The 21,890-nt window shown below is 34.3% G+C and overlaps 1 protein-coding gene across 4 annotated transcripts in view; it reads left to right on the top strand.

Annotated features, from left to right (window-relative positions):
• PGAP1 (post-GPI attachment to proteins inositol deacylase 1) overlaps positions 1–21,890 on the top strand; it is a 74,810-nt gene that overhangs the window by 31,097 nt on the left and 21,823 nt on the right. For 3 of the 4 annotated variants that reach the window (XM_064586859.1, XM_064586857.1, XM_064586860.1), the window contains 9 exons: positions 2,919–2,965; positions 4,196–4,247; positions 7,759–7,836; positions 11,245–11,320; positions 13,460–13,533; positions 13,648–13,699; positions 14,172–14,238; positions 14,670–14,778; positions 16,383–16,421. In XM_064586859.1, the coding sequence (XP_064442929.1) occupies positions 2,919–2,965; positions 4,196–4,247; positions 7,759–7,836; positions 11,245–11,320; positions 13,460–13,533; positions 13,648–13,699; positions 14,172–14,238; positions 14,670–14,778; positions 16,383–16,421 (594 nt within the window). The remainder of the gene's footprint in view (positions 1–2,918; positions 2,966–4,195; positions 4,248–7,758; positions 7,837–11,244; positions 11,321–13,459; positions 13,534–13,647; positions 13,700–14,171; positions 14,239–14,669; positions 14,779–16,382; positions 16,422–21,890) is intronic. The other variant, XM_064586858.1, reaches the window with a different exon arrangement.

The following is a 21,890-nucleotide window of genomic DNA, read 5'->3' as shown; positions in this document are numbered from 1 at the left end:
TTCTTTAGAACTAGAATCTAATATGTCACTTAGTTGGTAGATACTGCCATTTGATATATACTAAAGTCTTTAGAAATGATAGGTATTGTGGTCTAGGTGCTAATGAATACTAATTTTAGTGGGATGACCAGAGTTTTGCATCTCTCACAGAGACTAACATCTCCCAGCCTAAAATCTGGATGGGCGGTTTATCGCAAGAGAATCTGGCCCTTAGACTGCTGGCTTAAAATATCCACACTCAGTTAATTAAATTCCAAATCAGAATGTCGGTATTATAGTGAGAAAAATCCTTGCCAAAGTTCAAATTCTCCATTTGGCTTATTGGAGGATCCCTTTTCTGTATTTAAGGTCCATGGGTATTAATTAGCATCAAGTTATGTGGTGAATTTTAAAGATCTTTTCAATTTGTATTATAGAAGTTTTCAGTCATTTAAAGTAGAATATAATAATGAAATCTCACATAACTATCACATAGCTTTAACAGTTATGAATACTGCCATTTTTATTTATCCCTTTTTCACTTTTTTTTTGACTGAAGCATTTTTAAAGCAAATTCTAGGCATTTTATCATTTCATCCTTAAATACTTCAATATGTTTTCTAGCAGATAAGAAATGTGCAGGTTAACTATAATATTATTTCATCCAACAAAATTAGTTATTAATTCCTTAGTATCATGTGATATCCAGTCCATGTTCAGTTGTCCTCTGTTCAGTTAAATTCTAAGTTTGTTTATTTGAATCAGAATCCAAAAAGTATACATGTTATATTTGATTCATGGATCCTAAGTTTTTTATAATGGCCTCCTCTTTATCCCCCCATTTATTTGTTTAAGCAAGTGGGTTATATGTTCTGCAGAATTTCCCACATTCTGGGTTTAGGTGACTATTCTCATGGTATCTTTTTTTTAAAGATTTATTTATTAGAGCATGTGCGAGAGAGAGAGGGGGAAAGAGAGAGCACAGGGGAGAGGGAGAAGCAGACTCCCCACTGAGCAGGGAACCTGACGGGGCTCGATCCCAGGACCCCAGGTTCATGACCTGAGCCAAAGGCAGATGCTTAACTGATTAAGCCACCCAGGCACCCCTCTTGTGGTATCTCTTAACATGTGTTTCTATCCCTTATGTTTTCTGTAAACTGGTTGTTAGATTTAGAATCTTGATTATTTTTTAATTAAATTAATTACCACTAATTTTTTGTGGCAAGAATATTTTATAATTAGAACTATGTGCTTAACCAGAAGTTATATAGTATCTAGTTGTCCCACTTTAGTGACCTAAAGACTTACCAGTAGACTCAGATGGTATTAGCATGGTCTATCCTATATAAAGTTCCTAATCAGTTTTTCACCTAACAATTTTAGCAGCCTTTGAGAGCATCATTTTTTACTGTAGATAGGTTTCTCTTTAGATCTATTATATAAATTTTATGATCAAGTAGCATTTTCTCTTCAGTATACTTTAGGAATTGTTAATTATTGAGTGACTTTTTCTGAGATTTTCAGTGCAGTTTTTATAATTAGGGATGCTTGCTAGATGACCTGAAATTGTTCTTTTGATACCTTATAGATTATAGCAACATGGTGTTTTAGGGTGGGCTTGAATAATATTTTTTCAATTTGTTGATGAATAAGTCAGAATTCTCTATATACGGAAGTGTATAGTATAAAATATTGACAATTTTCATATTAAGGGCTGTCTTTGAAGATAGGCTCCCTTAGTAGCCGCAAAAACCCATTACAAAAGTGGGGTGAACTTTGAGAGCTCACTAGATGTTCCTTGTCTAAGCTATGCAGATCTTTTCTTTTGCCTTGCTTTATAATGTCACATTATTCTTGGGAAACACAGTTAACTGATACAGAAGTCACACAAGTATTTTGCCAGCAGTAAAGAGCAGACAAATTCCACGTTATTTTTTGTTTTCCTTTCAGCTTTCTTTTCTGTATTCTTGGAAAATGTCTTCAAATTGTATTTAAGCTCCATGAGGGCAGAGACCATGTCTGCCTCATTTATCATTTTTTCCTTGAAGGCGTAGCATAATTACATGGCTCTAGAATAGACTTTATAAATATTGGATGAAAGGATTAATATCTTTTGCATTATCCTCTCTGTTTATTAAGGAAAATTTTATATACCTGTCTGAGCAGTGTTTCTTACCCTCTTATACCTTGGTGTAGGATTTTAGTAGTTGGATCATCAGATCTTGGAACATCGCTCTTAACTACTTCCTTAAAAGTTGCAGTGAAGGTCTTTGGTCATACCTCTCTTAAATGACTGAAGATAAATACATAATATTGTTAAAATATCACTACCATCTCTGCGGCATTCCCAGGGTATCCTGATAAAGTCATAACCAGCGTTTGTCTTGAGCCCTTGGAGTTGTGCTTTAATCCAAACACATTCTCAGTTACATAGAAGTTTTGTCTGATAATCAAATGAGAACTCAAGTGGTAAACTAGCAAGCTATACTTAGATTAATTGCTATTTTTAATTACTTGACTGGATTTTTTTTTTCTGTTTGTTTAAAAGTCTGCCGATAGGTGTTCATCTTCTATATTTACTTAAAATGTAGTTACTTACTATGTAACTACCTAATTAAAGCATGGACATTGTTGAACTCTGAAAGCGTTGGTTCAAAAATTAAAATTGCTTACGCATTATGCTGTGGAGAGGTCACTCTTTCTCTTCCTGCTGCTCTAGGTTACTTGCTTACCTATCTTTATTGACATAAGACTTCTTTACCTGCCCTTGACCTATATGACTTTTGAAACAGCTTGGAAATGTTTCTAAATAACAGGTTGCTATTTTATGTTTCCATCATGCTTACTAACCCTATCATATAATAGTAAAATGTTAAGCTGCCTATTTTATGTAATTATTTTCTATAATATTTAGTGTGATTTGTGTTATTAATCAACAGGATACAAATAGTTGGATTTTTGGCTGCATAAACAGCACTTCTATGTGGTAAGTCTTTTGAAACTAAGGGCCTCAATTGTTCATTTTTCTCAATATAAATAATACAAATCATACTTATTAAAGATTTATTTATTTTAGAGAGAGAGAGAAAGAGGGAGCCAGGGTTATTGGGAAGGGACAAAGAGAGAAGGAGAGGGAGAGAATCTCAAGCAGACTCCTTGCTGTGCACAGAGCTTGATGGGGGCTCGATCCCATGACCTGGAGATCATGACCTGAGCCAAAATCAAGAGTCAGATGCTTAACTGACTGAGCCACCCAAGCACTCCGAAATCACGCTTTTTAAAATAGCTTCATACATTGTTTGTTTTGTTTTTTTAAAGATTTTATTTATTTATTTGACAGAGAGACGCAGTGAGAGAGGGAACACAAGCAGGGGGAGTGGGAGAGGGAGAAGCAGGCTTCCCGCTGAGCAGGGAGCCCAATGCAGGGGTCGATCCCAGGACCCTGGGACTATGACCTGAGCCGAAGGCAGACGCTTAACAACTGAGCCACCCAGGCGCCCCGCTTCATACGTTCTTTTTTTTTTTTTTTTAAGATTTTATTTATTTATTCATAAGAGACAGAGAGAGAGGCAGAGGGAGAAGCAGGCTCCCCGCTGAGTGGAAAGCCCGATGTGGGACTCGATCCCAGGACCCTGGGATCATGACCTGAGCTGAAGGCAGACGCTTAACCATCTGAGCCACCCAGGCACCCCGCTTCATACATTCTTAAGCTGATTTTACTGCTACATTACATTATAGTATTGATTTTTAAATGAAAAATGAAGGAAATTAACATATCAGTAGTATTTGCAAACATAGAAATGGTTGCTAGGAAAAACAATTTTTTTAAAGATTTTATTTATTTATTTGACAGAGAGAGACACAGTGAGAGCAGGATCACAAGCAGGGGGAGAGGGAGAGGGAGAGGGAGAAACAGGCTTCCCGCGGAGCAGGGAGCCCGATGCGGGGCTCGATCCCAGGACCCTGGGATCATGACCTGAGCCAAAGGCAGACGCTTAACGACTGAGCCACCCAGGCGCCCCGGAAAAACAATTTTTTTGTATCCAAAAGGCCTGTATGGATAAGAGTATATTGGATTAGACTTATTGGACCTTGTTTCATTAGAACTTTCTCTGATAGGTCTGTAGCTGGTTTCTTTTTCCTCTGAAGCTTATTTATAATTTATAATATTTTAATATATTTGTCCTTTAATTATATTTTCATATTCATTTCAAAGCCGGCAAGGGATTGATTTATCATGGAAAGCTGAACTACTGCCAACAATTAAGGTAAATTATGGCTTTAGAATTTTAAAATACTAAAAAATTCTTGAGTCTCTAGGCATTTTAGAATATGGTCTTTTATTAATTCATCAAACTATTAAATGAACTTGAGATTTGCTAAGATAGAGTTTAGAAATATTTTCTCTTTTAATGGAGAATAACACGCAATTTTTTTTTAACTTGCAGTGATAAAAACTGTAAGTTAACAATCTTCTAAATAAAATTAAACCTATATATTATAGCATCATACCAAGAGCTAGATAAATTTTTAAAATTTATTTTGAGGGTATGTTTGGAATGGTCTGTCTTAAAATAGAAGCTGAGTAGTAGTTTGAGTTTTTGGGAGAGGACCTACAGTAGGGGAGAGCGAGCATCTCAAAGAGACACAAAGTAATTTTCCAGGTCTACTTCAACATTCCTTTGCGGTCAAGCACTTGGATAACTCTACTTTATCTAGTACTCTGTGGGATTTATTTAATAATTGTTTGTGATTTCCTCAAGTAACTCTGATAGGGTCAGCAAGTCTTTTTACAAAAGGTTAATATTGTTGAGAAAATAAAACAGTCTAAAATTTGATGAAATACCTGTTCTGATTTCTAAACTGTGTTTATTATAACTCATAATCTTACACCAGGAGTGATAATTTTCAGTCTTCAAGTATTTTTTCATGATGAATACTAGCCTCTTAAACTTGAAAGTGAAGCCATCTGGTTGGTCCCAGTCATCTCCCAGTCCAGTTATTTGTTATTTATCTATATAGTCAGCTCTGTACTATACTAACAGAGGGGAATGATGATAGAATGAATAATTGCAAGTTACTTCACACTTGACTTTGGAATGGTTGCAGTTATTTTTTCTGTCACCCAGTCATCCTTATTTTGTGTATATTCATTCATATGGCTTTGTGTTCAAGAGATAAATATTGTAGGAAAGTGATTAGACTCATATGAACATTTTTAATGTCTCTCACTGGTTCTATCCTAGCCTTTTAGGAGCAAAACAAAAGTCTAGGATATACTTAATGATAATCATTCATAAATCTTTCCTTGAATTTCCAATTTGGATAGTATATCCTATTTAATCTGTAATTTAAGAGGAAGAAATAAATGATTAAAATCCTGATAGAATGTTACTTTGCTCCTGTTTTAAAAAGTTACATCTTAAATAATAAAATCCTTATGTATATTTTTAATTTCAAAGATTCAATAATGTATTCATCTAATTCTAGACCCTGTGTTGTTTCTTCTAAATGTGAGAAACAGCTGGCAGAACAGCAGAACAAGCTATTCCAGCTGCTTATTTTTTCTCTTTTCAAGATTTATTTATTTCAGAGGAGAGAGAGTCTCAAGCAGGGTCCCCGCTGAGTGGGGAGCCCAATACGGGGCTCGATCTCACGACCTTGGAATCATGACCTGAGCCAAAACCAAAAGTCGGATGTTCAGATCATGACCTGAGCCAAAACCAAAAGTTGGACACTCAACTGACTGAGCCATCCAGGCATTCCAGCTGCTGCTTTCTTTTTATAGTGAATGCTGAAAGAGGTTGCCAGACAGCATTAAAAGCCTACTGAAATTTAGAGAGGGAAAGTGGGAGAAGGATGTTTAGAAAATAAGGATTGCAATATTCTGCAATCTTAGGTGTTCTCAGTTGAAGAGGATTATAATTATTAAACATAAATAAACTCCATTTTAATGAAAATCAAAATTAGATGTGTTAGCCACTTCTAAAAAGGACACAAAGTTATTTTGCCATCAAGTTGAAGAGAAAGAAAAAATTAAAGTGAAAAGATTTCATGAATTTTATATTCATATCATCTCAACAAAAGTAATGTCAAATGAGAATCATATCACTTTTAGCATTGCTGCTGACTGAACTGTTAATAAATAGAAGACTCCAGCAAAGCACCTGTAAATTCAGTTTTTAAATACCAGTCATATGGAATTTTTCTGTCATGTGTACAATGAAGAAGTTTCTAAAAACCCAAAGCACAGCAGGCCAAGAATTTGGTAAGCCAAAATGGATTTATTGTTGAAAACAAAAAAGGTAACTTTCCAAAGATAACTAACTTGTATGAGAAAACTACCTTGTAGCCATTTTGCCTTAATCATACTTTAGCACCATAGCTTTGCTCTGCACATCAAAACCTGGTATTTGATTTTCTGTGTATGTTGTTTCAGCATTAAGGGCATTTTACCCTTAAAACACTGAAAAATTTCCAAACTTCATATTAATCTTACCTGTCAACCTAACGATTTCATGAATATGATAGTATTGTCAAGTTCCTACTGACATTATAACTATATAGCAACTTTATAAGGAAATTTTTTTGACAGTTACCTTTTTAAAGTATTCTGATCCTACAAAAAAATTCTTGAGAAAAAAACTATTCTTGAGAATAAATAACAAAGGCTAGTAGAGTGGATAGCCACACAGAGTAACCAAGGTTCTTTCTAATTATCTTTCATACTGTCTACCATCTGTTTGGTTGGTCTCAGTTGCCTGTCACTGTGATTTGTGAGGCCCTTTTAAGGCCTTTTAATTGACATTAGAACAGATTAGTCTGTTGCTGAGACTTTGGCAAGTAAGTCGAGGTGAAGCCTAAGAAGTTGTAAAAAAAAAAACACAAGTGAATCTGGTCAGGTTGTTAGCCACTTGTTCTCAGTTCTTTAGCTTTAGCACCTCTGTTCAACTTGCCCAATAGGTGCTTCTGAAGAACGTTAGAGAAAGTTAACTGTCTGCAGAAATTTCTTAATACATACAAATTGTTACCACATATAACTACTGCCACCCCCACATCTACTTCCAGAAAAAACCTTGGATTTAAAAACTGTATTTGGTGCTGTAGCTTTTCATTAAATAGACCAGTCTCTTATCTATTTATTCCTCAAAATATAGACTATAGGATCTGGTCTTAATTTTGAAAATAGATTTTCATTTGATAAGGTGCATTATTAGTCTTGTGTCTTCATGTCATTTACTGAATAAGTTCCAGAGGATGATATTCATATATATCATTAGACAGCAACTGTTTACTGCTTGGGCTAGATCAGAATCATTTGAGATTAAGTTGCAACTCTTCCATTATTTTTAGCATTCATTCATTCATCAGCTATTGAATGCTCTTTGTCATATGCTAGCTACCAATATAAATGTAGAAATTTTATTGTAATGTTATAAAAAACAAATGGACAAATTATAAAAGATACCGAATCTGGAAATAATTATGTAAAATAATTATATTTAATATTAAATGTCATTTGTTTTACATGAGGGGATACAGCTCAAGGAATATTTTTGGCAGTCCATATTTACAAAATATTAGGAATTTGACTTCAGGATTATTGACCTGAAAATGTAAACATGGGCGTTTTATGAGGTACTGAATATAATGTTTGAAATCAGTTTTTTATAACCAATTAAGAAAGAAATGTGTTTATAATTTCCTTTAACATGTTTTAAGTTCTGTATACCCTCAGAAATAAAATCAGCTTTTTATGTCCTTTTTTTTTCCCCCCAGTCTCTGACGTTAAGACTTCAAGACTATCCATCTTTGTCTCATCTTGTTGTTTATGTACCATCTATTCATGGAAGTAAGGTAACAAATGGATTAAGGTTGTTATCAGAATGTTTAGTGGATACTCATGCTAAATATTTAAGTTATTTTTTGATGAATTCTTCGGCATAGTGCTTATCTAAAACAATGACCAGTTTGGTGATCCACCTAATAAGACTGTTAAATCATTAGGATCATCTACTCTAACTTGAACTAAGCAGAATAAATCCAAGTCTCTGTGTTCAAAGTGGGAACGTACTTTATATATTAGTCTTTCAAAATCTATTCATTATTGAGTACCCTTTTATGTGCAAGACTCTGCCAGGAATTATAGGAGGCACACAAATGAGGGAGACATGAATCCTATTCTCAAAAAACTACATACTGTTGGGTAGGGGGAGAGAAACATTTGGAAGCAGAAGGAAGAGTGAGAATAAAAGAGGTACCCAAAAATATAATACAAATCAGAATATAGCAAATAAATTAAAGGTATAAGAAGGGGAGATATCTCTGAATGATGGAATGGGGAAAGGCTTTATTATGAGGTGATGTTTAAAATTTCCTTAAAGGATAGTTAATGTTTTTATGGGTATCAGAAACATTGTAGACCTATGCTGTCCAATATAGGAGCTACTGGCACATGTGGCTATTTAAATTAAAAGCAATTAAAATTAATAAAATTAAAAATTCAGTTCCTTAGTTATACTGGCTACATTCCAGATGCTCAGTAGTAATATCATTGCAGATAGTTATAATGAGCAGCACTACTGAGACAAAGAAACCGTGAGATCCAAGCATGAAAGTGTGAAAATGTGAGATATGTTTGGAAACAGTAAATAAGTAAATAGTAATTTTGAAAAGATGACCACATGGGTAGGATGGTAGTGGAAGAAAAGTCTGGGAAAGTAGTTCATGGCCATACTCTAGAGGACCTCGATTGGAAGATTCAGGACTTCATAGAATTCAGGAGTTAGTAGGCAGCTGAAAGATTTTCACTGTTAGTAGAAATGGGATCAGAGCCATTTTGGAAGATGAATCTATTTATGGTGTGCATGGATTAGAAACAGAGACGAGCTGCTGTATAATGGGTTATGAGGGCTTGAACTAGGGAAGTGGGAGTAGAAATAAAAGGATGGTAATTTTTGAGAGAAGTTGGGGGAGGGGGAAGCAAGAAGATAGAAGTAAAAGACCCTCTATTTCCCATTCCACATTTCACCCAACAAGCTTATCCTTCAGTATCTATCCTAAGTGTTCCTATTTTACTTTTCATGACTCATCCAGATAATTTCTTACTTCCATGGCACTTTGTTTATAACTTCTCCGAGGAATGATGCTGAATTATAATTTATTTGTTTATCTCTCTATTATCATCACCGTATTGTGAATTCTTTGGGAGTAAGACCAGATAGATTTTATTATACTTTGCATCCTCATCCTTTAGCAACTCACTACCGTATAAGCGCTCAAAAAAATAGTTCTTTAGTGAGAAAATTGTTGAGATTTGCGGCCAAAATCATTAGGAAAATTTTAAAGATAAAGGAATAGGGGGATTTAGTTGGGAGTTAACTCAAAGACTGAGTCTCACAAGTACCTTATAATGAATTCATTGTTTTGTTTTGCTTAGCACAAGTGAGAGGTAATTCAGCATCTTCAATTCTAAAAGCTCTCTTTAGGGGTTTTTCTGTCAGGTAAGTTGGCTTTGAATGAATTTAAACATCTTTCCCAAACTTGGAAAGGCCCTGTCTGGTTATTCCAAGAAATTAATGAGCCTTTCACAAATAGCCAGCCTTAGCAACCTAATGAATATTTAATATGTCTTAATGCTCTTTGGAAACTAACACTTGCTGACTCTACTGTTGCACACCCAGTCTCACAAGGATGTTAATTTAGGCCTTTTATAATTTCTGCATATCTGTTATAACCCATCATCAGGATACATATATTTAAATAGACAGCTTGAAAATTTTTTGCAGTCAACTGATAATAGAGTTTTCAAAATGCAAATATGGAATTACTTGCATTTTTTGATGACAGAAAACAAAATAATTCCTTTAGAAAGAGACTCTCGAATTCTTTTCTTGGGTATGGGTTTATTCCATAAAGGGAAAGCAATAATAAAAATTTTTATTAAAAAAAGCATTAATAAAAATAAATTTTTATTATTATAGCTGTAATAAAATCAAAGCAATAATAAAAATTATATTATTTTAAATTATATTATTTTAAAGTGATTTAAAATTGATTCTCTGTCTCAGGCAATGTCTCACCCAAAAGTGCTTTGTAAAAATATAATGAATAATCTTGTTCAGTAGATGATTGTTCTGACCTTGTAACAGCTGTTTTCTATAAGGAAAATGTCTGATGGTATTGTTGGCCTTATAAGTAAAGAAGGGGAAGAAAAGCAAAGCCCCTTAACAAGTTTTTCCTTTTATTCCTAATATGTGTGCTGTAGTCAGATAGCCTTTTCCCCCATCTATTTTTGACTTTCAGAAATAATAAAAAAATCCACCCAAGAGGCAAACAAAATAACCTTGCTTCAAGCACAATCCAAGGTGTACTTATTGGAAAAGCCTAGGATAGACCTCACTGGCTTTCTCCTTCCTATAGATAGCAAACTACTTGCTAGCTACAATTAGGCATCAGATTAATTTGTTCTTCAGCTCCTATAGATCAAAGTAATTTGGTTTCCTTATGGAGATTATTTTAATGAAACCATTCTTATTGCAGACAGCTTAGGGCAAAGTTCCTTATGCCATTGTAGAAATGTTATTACATAAGAAATGTCATTACAAAACATTGTAATTATGCAGATGTCACATTTTAGTTTTACTTTTTTTGAGATAGCATTTCATTTTCTTGCTTCATACATAGTAAACCTTTTTTTCCATTTAATCACTGTTTAGCTTGAAATAATCTTATACAAATAACTTTAGCCATCTGTAGATGAATAGCAGTATGTCCATCTCCAAGTCTTTTGTAGTCTAATTAGAGTGTTGGAGATACATAATTAATATGGGATTTTTAAAAAGTAAATGTAGCAAAATCATATTTCTTTTTGACTGTGGAAATATTGAGAGATTTTTATCTAAATCTTTGATTAATCTTGAGTTAACCTTGATTCTTAATGCTTTGATCCATCCTTTATGGTCCCTCTTCTATAAACACCTAAAAACTAACTGGAAGGAAACTGGATTATACATCAGCTGTTGTAAAAATGGTCCTCCAATAATTTATTAAGTTAAGCTTGTTCATCAAATTTTCTTGGCTTAGGATCTCTCTTTGAGTAATTGTTGCCATCTAAATATAGCCAGAGTGAGAATGTGATAGGTAATAACTTCTACAAAGCTGAAGTTTATTTATAGACTTCTATTTTCCACTTAAACATGAAGTGAAGATATTTTATTATAAATGTAATTGTTTTTTCCTAAAAATCAATGCTTTATATTTTAGTTTGTTGTAGATTGTGAATTCTTTAAAAAAGAGACAAGGTCCATTCAGCTTCCTGTAACTCATCTTTTTTCCTTTGGTAAGTACTTTGATTTTGGAAGTCTTAAGAATTCCTTTTTTTTTTTTTTTTAAGTAGGCTTCATGCCCAGCATGGAGCCCAGAACAGGGCTTGAACTCAGGACCCCGAAATCAAGACCTGAGCTAAGATCAACAGCCATACTGTCAACCGATTGAGCCACCCACACATCCCAAGAATTGCTTTTATTTTTAACAGAATGCTTATTTATTTTGCCAGTCAGTTGCAATAATGGAGAGCCTGTAACATTAAATATTGTATTTCAAGTATAGTTCTTAGGATAACCATATAATGTGGTTCAATGGTTTGATTGTTATACTAGGCCAGAGGTCATCTTCTGAGAAGTGAACTTTAACTTTCTCCCTGGTCATATACATGTGCAAGTAATTGTGTGTGTGTGTGTGTGTGTGTGTGTCTTCCATGAATTTATACTACATGTTGGCACTTTTAATAAAATGTTTATTATAAGGTATAAATTGCTGTCTGCCCTATGGAAGTTTCAAGATTTCTCTAAATATTTTTCCCATTTTTTTTATTGTGGTAAAATACATGTAACTAAATATGCCTTTAAATTTTATTTTGAAGTAATTTTGAGCATTCAGAACAGTTACAGAAAGAGCACAGGGTTCTATATCCTTCACTCACCTTAACAAACAATGCAGTTGTCAAAACTAAGAAATTATTATTCATACAACACTATTAACTAAATTACAGGCTTTATTTGGTTTTCATCTTCCTTTTATTCCTAATATGTGTGCTGTAGTCAGATTTGATTTTACTTCACTGTTTTTCCATCAGTGTTCTCCAGATTCTCACATTGCATTCAGTTGTCATGTCCTGTTCACCTCCTCTAATCATTGATAGTTCCTCAGTTTTTCCTTGTCTTTCATGACTTTGACATCTTTTGAAAAGTACTTTGTTATTTTGTAGAATATCAAATACTTGGATTTGTCTAATGCTTTCTTACGATTAGATTAAGGTTGTACATTTTTAGCAAGAATATCACCGGAGTTATGTGTGCTTCTCATTGTATCCTATGGTTGGACACGTGATATCACTTTGTCTAATTACTAGCAATGTTAACCTTGATTACTTGGTTAAGGTAGTGTCTGCCAGGTTTCTCCACTGTAAATTTATTTGTTTCCTTTTTGTATTTAATAAATGTCTTAGGGGAGTTACTTTGAGAATGTTTAAGTATGCTTTTATCTTCAAAATAACCCACTAATTTTAGTATCCATTGGTTCCTCTAGTTTGAGGCAGTTATTACTGGTATTCTATATTTATTGGAATTCTTATGAAAGGAAGGTTGTCCCTTCTCCATTTATTTACTTACTCAATTTTTATTTATGTCAGTATGACTCATGGGTATTTATTTTATTCATTGGATTATAATTTAATACTATCATTACATTTTTTTTTCTTAAGTTGTTCCAGCTTTGGATATTGGGAGCTCATTTTAGATTGGCTCCTTGCCCTGTTGACATGGCCTATCCTTAAAATATATTTTTTTAAATTCCATTTGTGAAAAGAATCTATTACTTGAGAGCGGAAACTTTTAGATTTTTATCCCTCATCCACCTTTTTTGGCCAGCGGGTAAGAAGGATACTCAGAGGGGCACCTGGGTGGCTTATTTGGTAAAGCGACTGCCTTCAGCTCAGGTCATGATCCTGGAATCCCTGGACTGAGTCCTGCATCGGGCTCCCTGCTCTGCGGGAAGCCTGCTTCTCCCTCTGACCCTCCCCCCTTTCATGTGCTCTCTCTCTCTCATTCTCTCTCTCTCAAATAAATAAAATCTTAAAAAAAAAAAGGATACTCAGAACAATACAGAAATGACAAGTCTGAATCACCCATCTCATTAAAGATAGCACTTATAAAATGAAAGATCTACCAAGAAAGCATACCTGTTTGAAATTGAAAATATGTACTTAACTTTTTAAAATACATACATTATAAATATTGTCCAGAGTTTATTGAAAGAGGATAGGATTTTTAGGAGTTCACTCCTCCATGCCAGAAACGAAAACCTATAAACTCTTTTTTAATATTAAAAATGTATTAGCATTAGTTAAACATTGTTAAACAATCAGTACTTTTTAAAAAACTGTTTAATTCTAAGTAATACAGTACTTTCAATTCAACAGGACTGTCTTCAAGGAAAGTGATATTAAATACAAGTGGCCTGTTTTATAATATAGAACTTCTAAACTTCGGACAGGTAATTATCCTGATTATAGCAAGGATTTGATTTTACTTCACTGTTTAGTTAAGCAAACAAATAAACTTTTGTTTGTTTGTTTTTTTTTTTTTTTTGTGGTCGAACTCTTATTAGATATACCAGGCTTTTAAAATCAACGTAGTAAGCAAGTGCTCAGGAGTCAAAGGTAAGTGTATTTTCTGAGAAGAATAGTATTGTCATTTGAAGAAACAATAGCTCTTCACTTGAATTTTCTATAATACTTATTTATTTTATGTGAATTAAAATTATAGTAGAAAAGCTGTCTATATTTCCAAGAGTTTTAACATAGACCCTTTTTAACACTAAGTATCTTCAGCTGTATCAGTTTAAATATCCACATTTTAAAAATACTATATTTTTCTATCTCATTATAGTAGTAATTCAGATTTAGCTGTTTTACCAGTTTCTTGTTACTTTCCATATGCTGCAATATCTTTTGTAAGTCTAATTAAACATTATTATTTAATAATTCTCTAATTTTTTATGGGATCTAAGTCTTACTGGTTATTTTTTATGAAATGGTTAACTCTGTAGTTAGGTATTATAGTAGCTTATGTAACACATAAGGTTAAGGTTACATAAGGTTAATAACACATATTTCCTTTATGTTTCCACAGAAGAAATAACTAGTATTTATAAACTTCATATTCCTTGGTCTTATGAAGATTCCTTAACTATTGCACAGTAAGTATATGGAAGAATTTATCTTAAACTTTGGTCATTTTGAGTAATACATATTCTGCTTAGTTTATTTAAGTGAAATTTTAATGAAACTATTTAAGTGCCTCTTAATAAAATGTAACTATCCTTTAGGTAGCATTGTGCTCATAAGATAATATTATAAGACAATGTAGTATTTTTATCTAAATGATCTAGAATTTAAACTTTACTTGCTTGGACCATCAACCCCTTCCTCGACTGTCCTCCAACGCCTGTCCTAGATGAAGGAGCATTCAAACAACTGTGATACAATTGAAAAAGTGTCCATCTGTAATAACGTCTCTGACATCTGTCTTCCTCTCCATTATTTCATTGTGTTGCGCGAGGATTGACTTAGAGTTGGTTATTTAACAGCAGTTTGTATTTGAGAATTAATATTTAAGTTTTCTTTTCAGGGTACCATCTTCCACAGAAATTTCTCTGAAACTCCATATTGCTCAACCAGAAAATGACAGCCATGTAGCATTATTAAAAATGTATACATCTTCAGACTGTCAGTATGAAGTAAGTTGCATGTTTGCTTAACTTTTAAGATTTAGTTATAGAATACACAGGAAATGTATTTTTATATTAGCCTTAGATATATGGTAATGTGGAAGCCAATAAATATATGAAATAGACATTTATGATGCTTTAAACATTCTCCATTTTGCCTCTTAGCACCACCTCAGTATTTCCTTATATGTCTTAATAAGTATAGAAAATGAAAATTGAGACTATAGATTAACTTTCTAAGTTTGGAAGCTCAAAGTCCAAAATTCTCTATAAATTGAAGAACATCATGAAATCAGCTGACATGGCTTTACTGCAATAATTAACATGATTTATATTGGTTTCCAGCTCCACTGGATAAGTGTTAGAATCTTCTTTCCTTTTCACTAGCTTTTTAAATCTCTGTTAGTCATTAATATGTGCAGTGTAGTACACCTGCTGTGTTTGTTTTACAATCACAGTACCTCTCTGCTCCAAGAGAAGGGAAATAGACTTGAGGAACATTTACTCTTATGGATTCATGAACTACAGGTGTCCCTCTATATCATCCCATGTTCTAAGAATTCCAGGTTTAAGGGATTATATATTTTAATGGCGATTTCTGGTTTATGTGAAATATCTTCTTTCTATTCAGTTCCTTTAAAACAACCTTAAATATTTGGATTCTTCATTAGAACTTTCTTGGGGTGGATTAGAATTGGTAGGTCAGACTGTTTGTTAGCAACAAGTTTCAGTTGGACCTAAATTATGAGTTATTTTGGATTTCATAGTATTCATTAATGCTTTGATATCTTGCTTTCTGTTTCTAATACTGAAGGACTTTGTAGGGCTGTAATGGTTTTTAACATGTGTCTAATAGTGATAGCAAGAATTGCATTAATACTTTGGCTCCAAATACTGCACACACTCACAAATGTCCATGTTTTTATAAGTACTTTACATTTTTAAAAAGTAAGTATTTTGAATAATCATTTTATAATTTCCGTATGAAATACATATTTCCTTTTCCCAGACTTCCTAATATAAAAAAGTGTATTTATAATAGAGATAATGATGAATTTCTTTTTAAAATACTGTTTCGGCTTAAATTTTACCAAATATGCTCTGTTCCTGGTCTTTTATTCTATGACACTTGTTTTTATGAAATTTACTCAGAAGTGCCTTAGCTTAACTATACTTAGTGCTATACAGTTGTAGGTTTGAGATTTTAAAATACTGGTTATATACATAGGTTAATTTGTGTTTAATTGTTCAGCAAACGTATGTGTAGCTTCTGAATTCAAGTCATTCAGTCAATTTCTTTAGCTTGCACGACCTGGTACTAAGATATTCTGGTTAATCAAATATTCTAGTTAGTAAAGGGTTATCATATGTACCATTCATCCAGTTGTCAAAGAATTAGAATCCAGGAAAATATGCTGAACAATAAAACTACACTTAATACAAATTAAAATTTGTGGTTCGGAAGATTCTTACAAGACCATAAATGTGTTTAGGTTGATCATTATTAAAAAATTAATGATTATGCTTAGAGATGTGAAATGCTCAGTTTAATAAAATGTGAACTAGAAGGCTTTAGGAAAAATAACCTTTTTTAAATGATTATTTTAAACTAGGTCACAGTTAAGACTTCCTTTTCACAAATACTTGGACAGGTAAGTGATTCCTGGTTGATTACTATAAGGCAAGGGTTGCAAACTGTTGTCTAGAAAGGGCCAGATAATAAAATATTTTAGCAAACCAAATATGATCTGTTGCTGCTGCTACTGCTGCAGCTGCTTCTTTCTTTTTCAACGTTCTCCTTTTCCTTCTTTTCCCACTTTAATAAAATCCAAAAACCATTCTTAGCAGAAAAATCATAGTTGGCCATGCCTGGCTTTAAGGTGATGCTTTCACTCCTAGAAATGAGAGCTGATTCGTGATTCTCAAATTAGTGTTTTTGGCTAAATGAATGTCATAGTAAGATTTCATGTTGATCATACTATAGTATACTTCATAGTCCAGTAAAATTTGTAGGCTCTGTCATATAAACAAACATTTTCAAATAACTTTTTATGTTGTATATGCTTAGCTTGTAAAAATAAAAAGTAAGTTATATTAAAAATAAACATGTTGAAATACTTTAAATGCTTTTGGGGAGTATGTTTCTGTAGTTCATAAATAGTGTTACAAAAATAATTTATCAAATAGTAGAACTACTAAAATATTACTCAATATCATTATAATTTGCAGAATTGTATAACCTGGGCATAAATAATAATTTTTTATTTTATTTTTTTGTCTGTTGTGGCATAGCATAGCAGAATTTTTAAAATTCAAGTCCTTTAATTCTATAATTATAAAACTTACAAATCAAAATTAAATCAGAAAATTTTTATATGCATTATCTCATTTGATTCTCACAACAACCTGGTGAGAACTAAATTGTGATTATTATTAAATTTGTGAGTATTAGAAAATTCTAAGTTCATGTGTAAAATGTGCTACATTAGAAAAAGAAGATTAAATGTTGGTAAAAATTGGAAAAGTAGCACCATGGATAGTTAAATTCTCTAGCTTGTTAAGGGACTTTTTTAAAGAAAAATTGCAGGGGGTGGGTGGAAAAAAAAAATTACGTCTTGGAATATAGGGGAAGAATTGTTGCTACTGTATTTTTAGTATGTCCAAAAGGCATGTTACTGTACACAGTGGTCTGGGCTGAAGATATAACATACTGTTTTATCTGTATCATCCCTGGGGCTCATAATTCAGATTAGTGACAAGAAAAGTCAGGTTCACCAAAGAAGGACATACTAATATTCTTGTTTAGGCATGGAAATTTATCGAAAAAACAAAGATATGTAGGTTTTACAGGATCAAAGGTGTACTTTTTTTAAAAAAAAAATTTATTGTTATGTTAATCGCCATACATTACATCATTAGTTTTTGATGTAGTGTTCCATGATTCATTGTTTGTGCATAACACCCAGTGCTCCATGCAGAACGTGCCCTCTTTAATACCCATCACCAGGCTAACCCATCCCCCCACCCCCCTCCCCTCTAGAACCCTTAGTTTGTTTTTCAGAGTCCATCATCTCTCATGGTTCATCTCCCCCTCCAATTCCCCCCCTTCATTTTCCTCCTGCTATCTTCTTTTTTTTTTTCCTTAACATATATTGCATTATTTATTTCAGAGGTACAGATCTGTGATTCATCAGTCTTGCACAGTTCACAGTGCTCACCATAGCACATACCCTCCCCAGTGTCTATCACCCAGCCACCCCATCCCTCCCATCCCACACCCAACTCCAACAACCCTCAGTTTGTTTCCCGAGATTAAGAATTCCTCATATCAGTGAGGTCATATGATACATGTCTTTCTCTGAATGACTTATTTCGCTCAGCATAACACCCTCCAGTTCCATCCACGTTGTTGCAAATGGCAAGATCTCATTCCTTTTGATGGCTGCATAATATTCCATTATATATATATAAAACACATCTTCTTTATCCATTCATCTGTCGATGGATATCTTGGCTCTTTCCACAGTTTGGCTATTGTGGACATTGCTGCTATAAACATCGGGGTGTACGTACCCCTTTGGATCCCTACATTTGTATCTTTGGGGTAAATACCCAGTAGTGCAATTGCTGGATCGTATGGTAGCTCTATTCAACTTTTTGAAGAATCTCCGTAATGTTTTCCAGAGTGGTTGCACCAGCTTGCATTCCCAACAGTGTAGGAGGGTTCCCTTTCTCAGCATCCCTGCCAACATCTGTCGTTTCCTGACTTGTTAATTTTAGCCATTCTGACTGGTGTGAGGTGGTATCTCATTGAGGTTTTGATTTGGATTTCTCTGATGCTGAGTGATGTTGAGCACTTTTTCGTGTGTCTCTTGGCCATTTGGATGTCTTCTTTGGAAAAATGTCTGTTCATGTCTTCTGCCCATTTCTTGATTGGATTCTTTGTTCTTTGGGTGTTGAGTTTGATAAGTTCTTTATAGATTTTGGATGCTAGCCCTTTATCTGATATGTCATTTGCAAATATCTTCTCCCATTCTGTCAGTTGTCTTTTGGTTTTGTTGACTTTCTTTTGCTGTGCAAAAGCTTTTTATCTTGATAAAGTCCCAAGAGTTCATTCTTGCCCTTGCTTCCCTTGCCTTTGGCGATGTTTCTAGGAAGAAGTTGCTGCGGCTGAGGTCGAAGAGGTTGTTGCCTCCTTTAGGATTTTGATGGACTCCTGTCTCACATTTAGGTCTTTAACCATTTGGAGTCTATTTTTGTGTGTGGTGAAGGAAATGGCCCAGTTTCATTCTTCTGCGTGTGGCTGTCCAATTTTCCCAACACCATTTGTTGAAGAGACCATCTTTTTTCCATTGGACATTCTTTCCTCCTTTGTCAAAGATTAGTTGACCATAGAGTTGAGGGTCTATTTCTGGGCTCTCTATTCTGTTCCACTGATCTATGTGTCTGTGTTTGTGCCAGTACCATACTGTCTTGATGATGACAGCTTTGTAATAGAGCTTGAAGTCCGGAATTGTGATGCCGCCAGCTTTGCTTTTCTTTTTCAACATTCCTCTGGCTATTTGGGGTCTTTTCTGGTTCCATACAAATTTTAGGATTATTTGTTCCATTTCTTTGAAAAAAGTGGATGGTATTTTGATGGGGATTGCATTGAATGTGTAGATTGCTCTAGGTAGCATTGACATCTTCACAATATTTGTTCTTCCAATCCATGAGCATGGAACGTTTTTCCATTTCTTTGTGTCTTCCTCAATTTCTTTCATGAGTATTTTATAGTTTCCTGAGTACAGATTCTTTGCCTCTTTGATTTATTCCTAGGTATCTTATGGTTTTGGGTGCAATTGTAAATGGGATCGACTCCTTCATTTCTCTTTCTTCTGTCTTGTTGGTGTATATAAATGCAAATGAGTTCTGTGCATTGATTTTATATCCTGCCACTTTACTGAATTCTTGTAAGAGTTCTAGCAGTTTTGGGGTGGAGTCTTTTGGGTTTTCCACATAAAGTATCATATCATCTGCAAAGAGTGAGAGTTTGACTTCTTCTTTAACGATTTGGATGCCTTTTATTTCTTTTTGTTGTCTGATCGCTGTGGCTAGGACTTCTAATACTATGTTGAATAGCAGTGCTGATAGTGGACATCCCTGCCATGTTCCCGACCTTAGGGGAAAGCTTTCAGTTTTTCCCCATTGAGAATGATCTTCGCTGTGGGTTTTTCATAGATGGTTTTAATGATATTGAGGTATGTACCATCTATCCCCACACTCTGAAGGGTTTTAATCAAGAAAGGATGCTGTACTTTGTCAAATGCTTTTTCTGCATCTATTGAAAGGATCAGATGGTTCTTGTTCGTTCTTTTATTAATGTATTGTATCACACTGATTGATTTGCGGATGTTGAACCAACCTTGCAGCCCAAGAATAAATCCCACTTGGTCATGGTGAGTAATCCTTTTAATGTACTGTTGGATCCTATTGGCTAGTATTTTGGTGAGAATTTTTGCATCCATGTTCATCAAGGATATTGGTCTGTAGTTCTCCTTTTTGTTGGGGTCTTTGTCTGGTTTTGGGATCAAGGTAGTGCTGGTCTCATAAAATGAGTTTGGAAGTTTTCCTTCCATTTCTATTTTCTGGAACAGTTTCAGAAGAATAGGTATTAATTCTTCTTTAAATGTTTGGTAGAATTCCCCTGGGAAGCCATCTGGCCCTGGGCTCTTGTTACCCTGTTAGTATTTTGTTCTCTCATTCATCTATTCTCCTCTAGACAAAATGACAAGACAGAAAAACTCACCTCAACAAAAGAACAAGAGGTAGTACCGACTGCCAGGGACCTACTCAATACGTACATTAGTACGATGTCGGATCTAGAGTTCAGAATCATCACTTTAAAGATACTAGCTGGGCTTGAAAAAAGCATGGAAGTTATTAGAGAAACCCTTTCTGGAGAAATAAAAGAACTAAAATCTAACCAAGTCAAAATCAAAAAGGCTATAATGAGGTGCAATAAAAAATGGAGGCTGTAACTGCTATGATAAATGAGGCAGAAGAGAGAATCGGTGATATAGAAGAAGACCAAATGCTGGAGAATAAAGAAGCTGAGAAAAAGAGATAAACAACTACTGGATCACGAGGGCAGAATTCGAGAGATAAGTGATACCGTAAGATGAAACAATATTTGAATAATTGGGATCCCAGAAGAAGAAAGAGAGAGGGGGGCAGAAGGTATATTGGAGCAAATTATAGCAGAGAACTTCCCTAATTTGGGGAAGGAAACAGGCATCAAAATCCAGCAGGCACTGAGAACCCCCCTCAAAAATCAATGAAAATAGGTCAACACCCCAACATCTAATAGTAAAACTTACAAGTCTCAGAGACAGAGAAAATCCTGAAAGCAGCTTGGGACAAGAGGTCTGTAACCTACAGTGGTAGAAACATTAGACTGGCAACAGACCTATCTAGAGACCTGGCAGGCCAGAAGGGACTGGCATGATATATTCAGAGCACTAAATGAGAAAAATATGCAGCCATAAATGCTGTATCCAGCTAGGCTGTCATTGAAAATAGAAGGAGAGAGAAAAAGCTTCCAGGACAAACAAAAACTAAAGGAATTTGCAAACACAAAACCAGCCCTACAAGAAGTATTGAAAGGGGTCCTCTAAGCAAAGAGAGAGCCTAAAAGCAACACAGACCAGAAAGGAACACAGACAATATACAGTAACAGTCACCTTACAGGCAATACAATGGCACTAAATTCGTATCTTTCAGTAGTCACCCTGAATGGAAATGGGCTAAATGCCCCAATCAAAAGACACAGGCTATCAGATTGGATTAAAAAACAAGACTCATCGATATGCTGTCTGCAAGAGACTCATTTTAGACCCAAAGACACCCCCAGATTGAAAGTGAGGGGTTGGAAAACCATTTACCATGCTAATGGACACCAAAAGAAAGCTGGGGTGGCAATCCTTATATCAGACAAATTAGATTTTAAACCAAAGATGGTAATAAGAGATAAGGAAGGACACTATATCCGACTTAAAGGGTCTATCCAACAAGAAGATCTAACAGTTGTAAATATCTATGCCCCTAACATGGGAGCAGCCAATTATATAAGGCAATTAATA

This window comes from Mirounga angustirostris, unplaced genomic scaffold (genome assembly GCF_029215605.1).
Source record: "Mirounga angustirostris isolate CCGP_5_RB_7025 unplaced genomic scaffold, mMirAng1.0.hap1 SCAF_3, whole genome shotgun sequence".
NCBI lineage: Eukaryota > Metazoa > Chordata > Mammalia > Carnivora > Phocidae > Mirounga > Mirounga angustirostris.
Note: the sequence above shows the minus strand (reverse complement) of the source record. Positions and strands in the feature narration are given on the sequence as shown.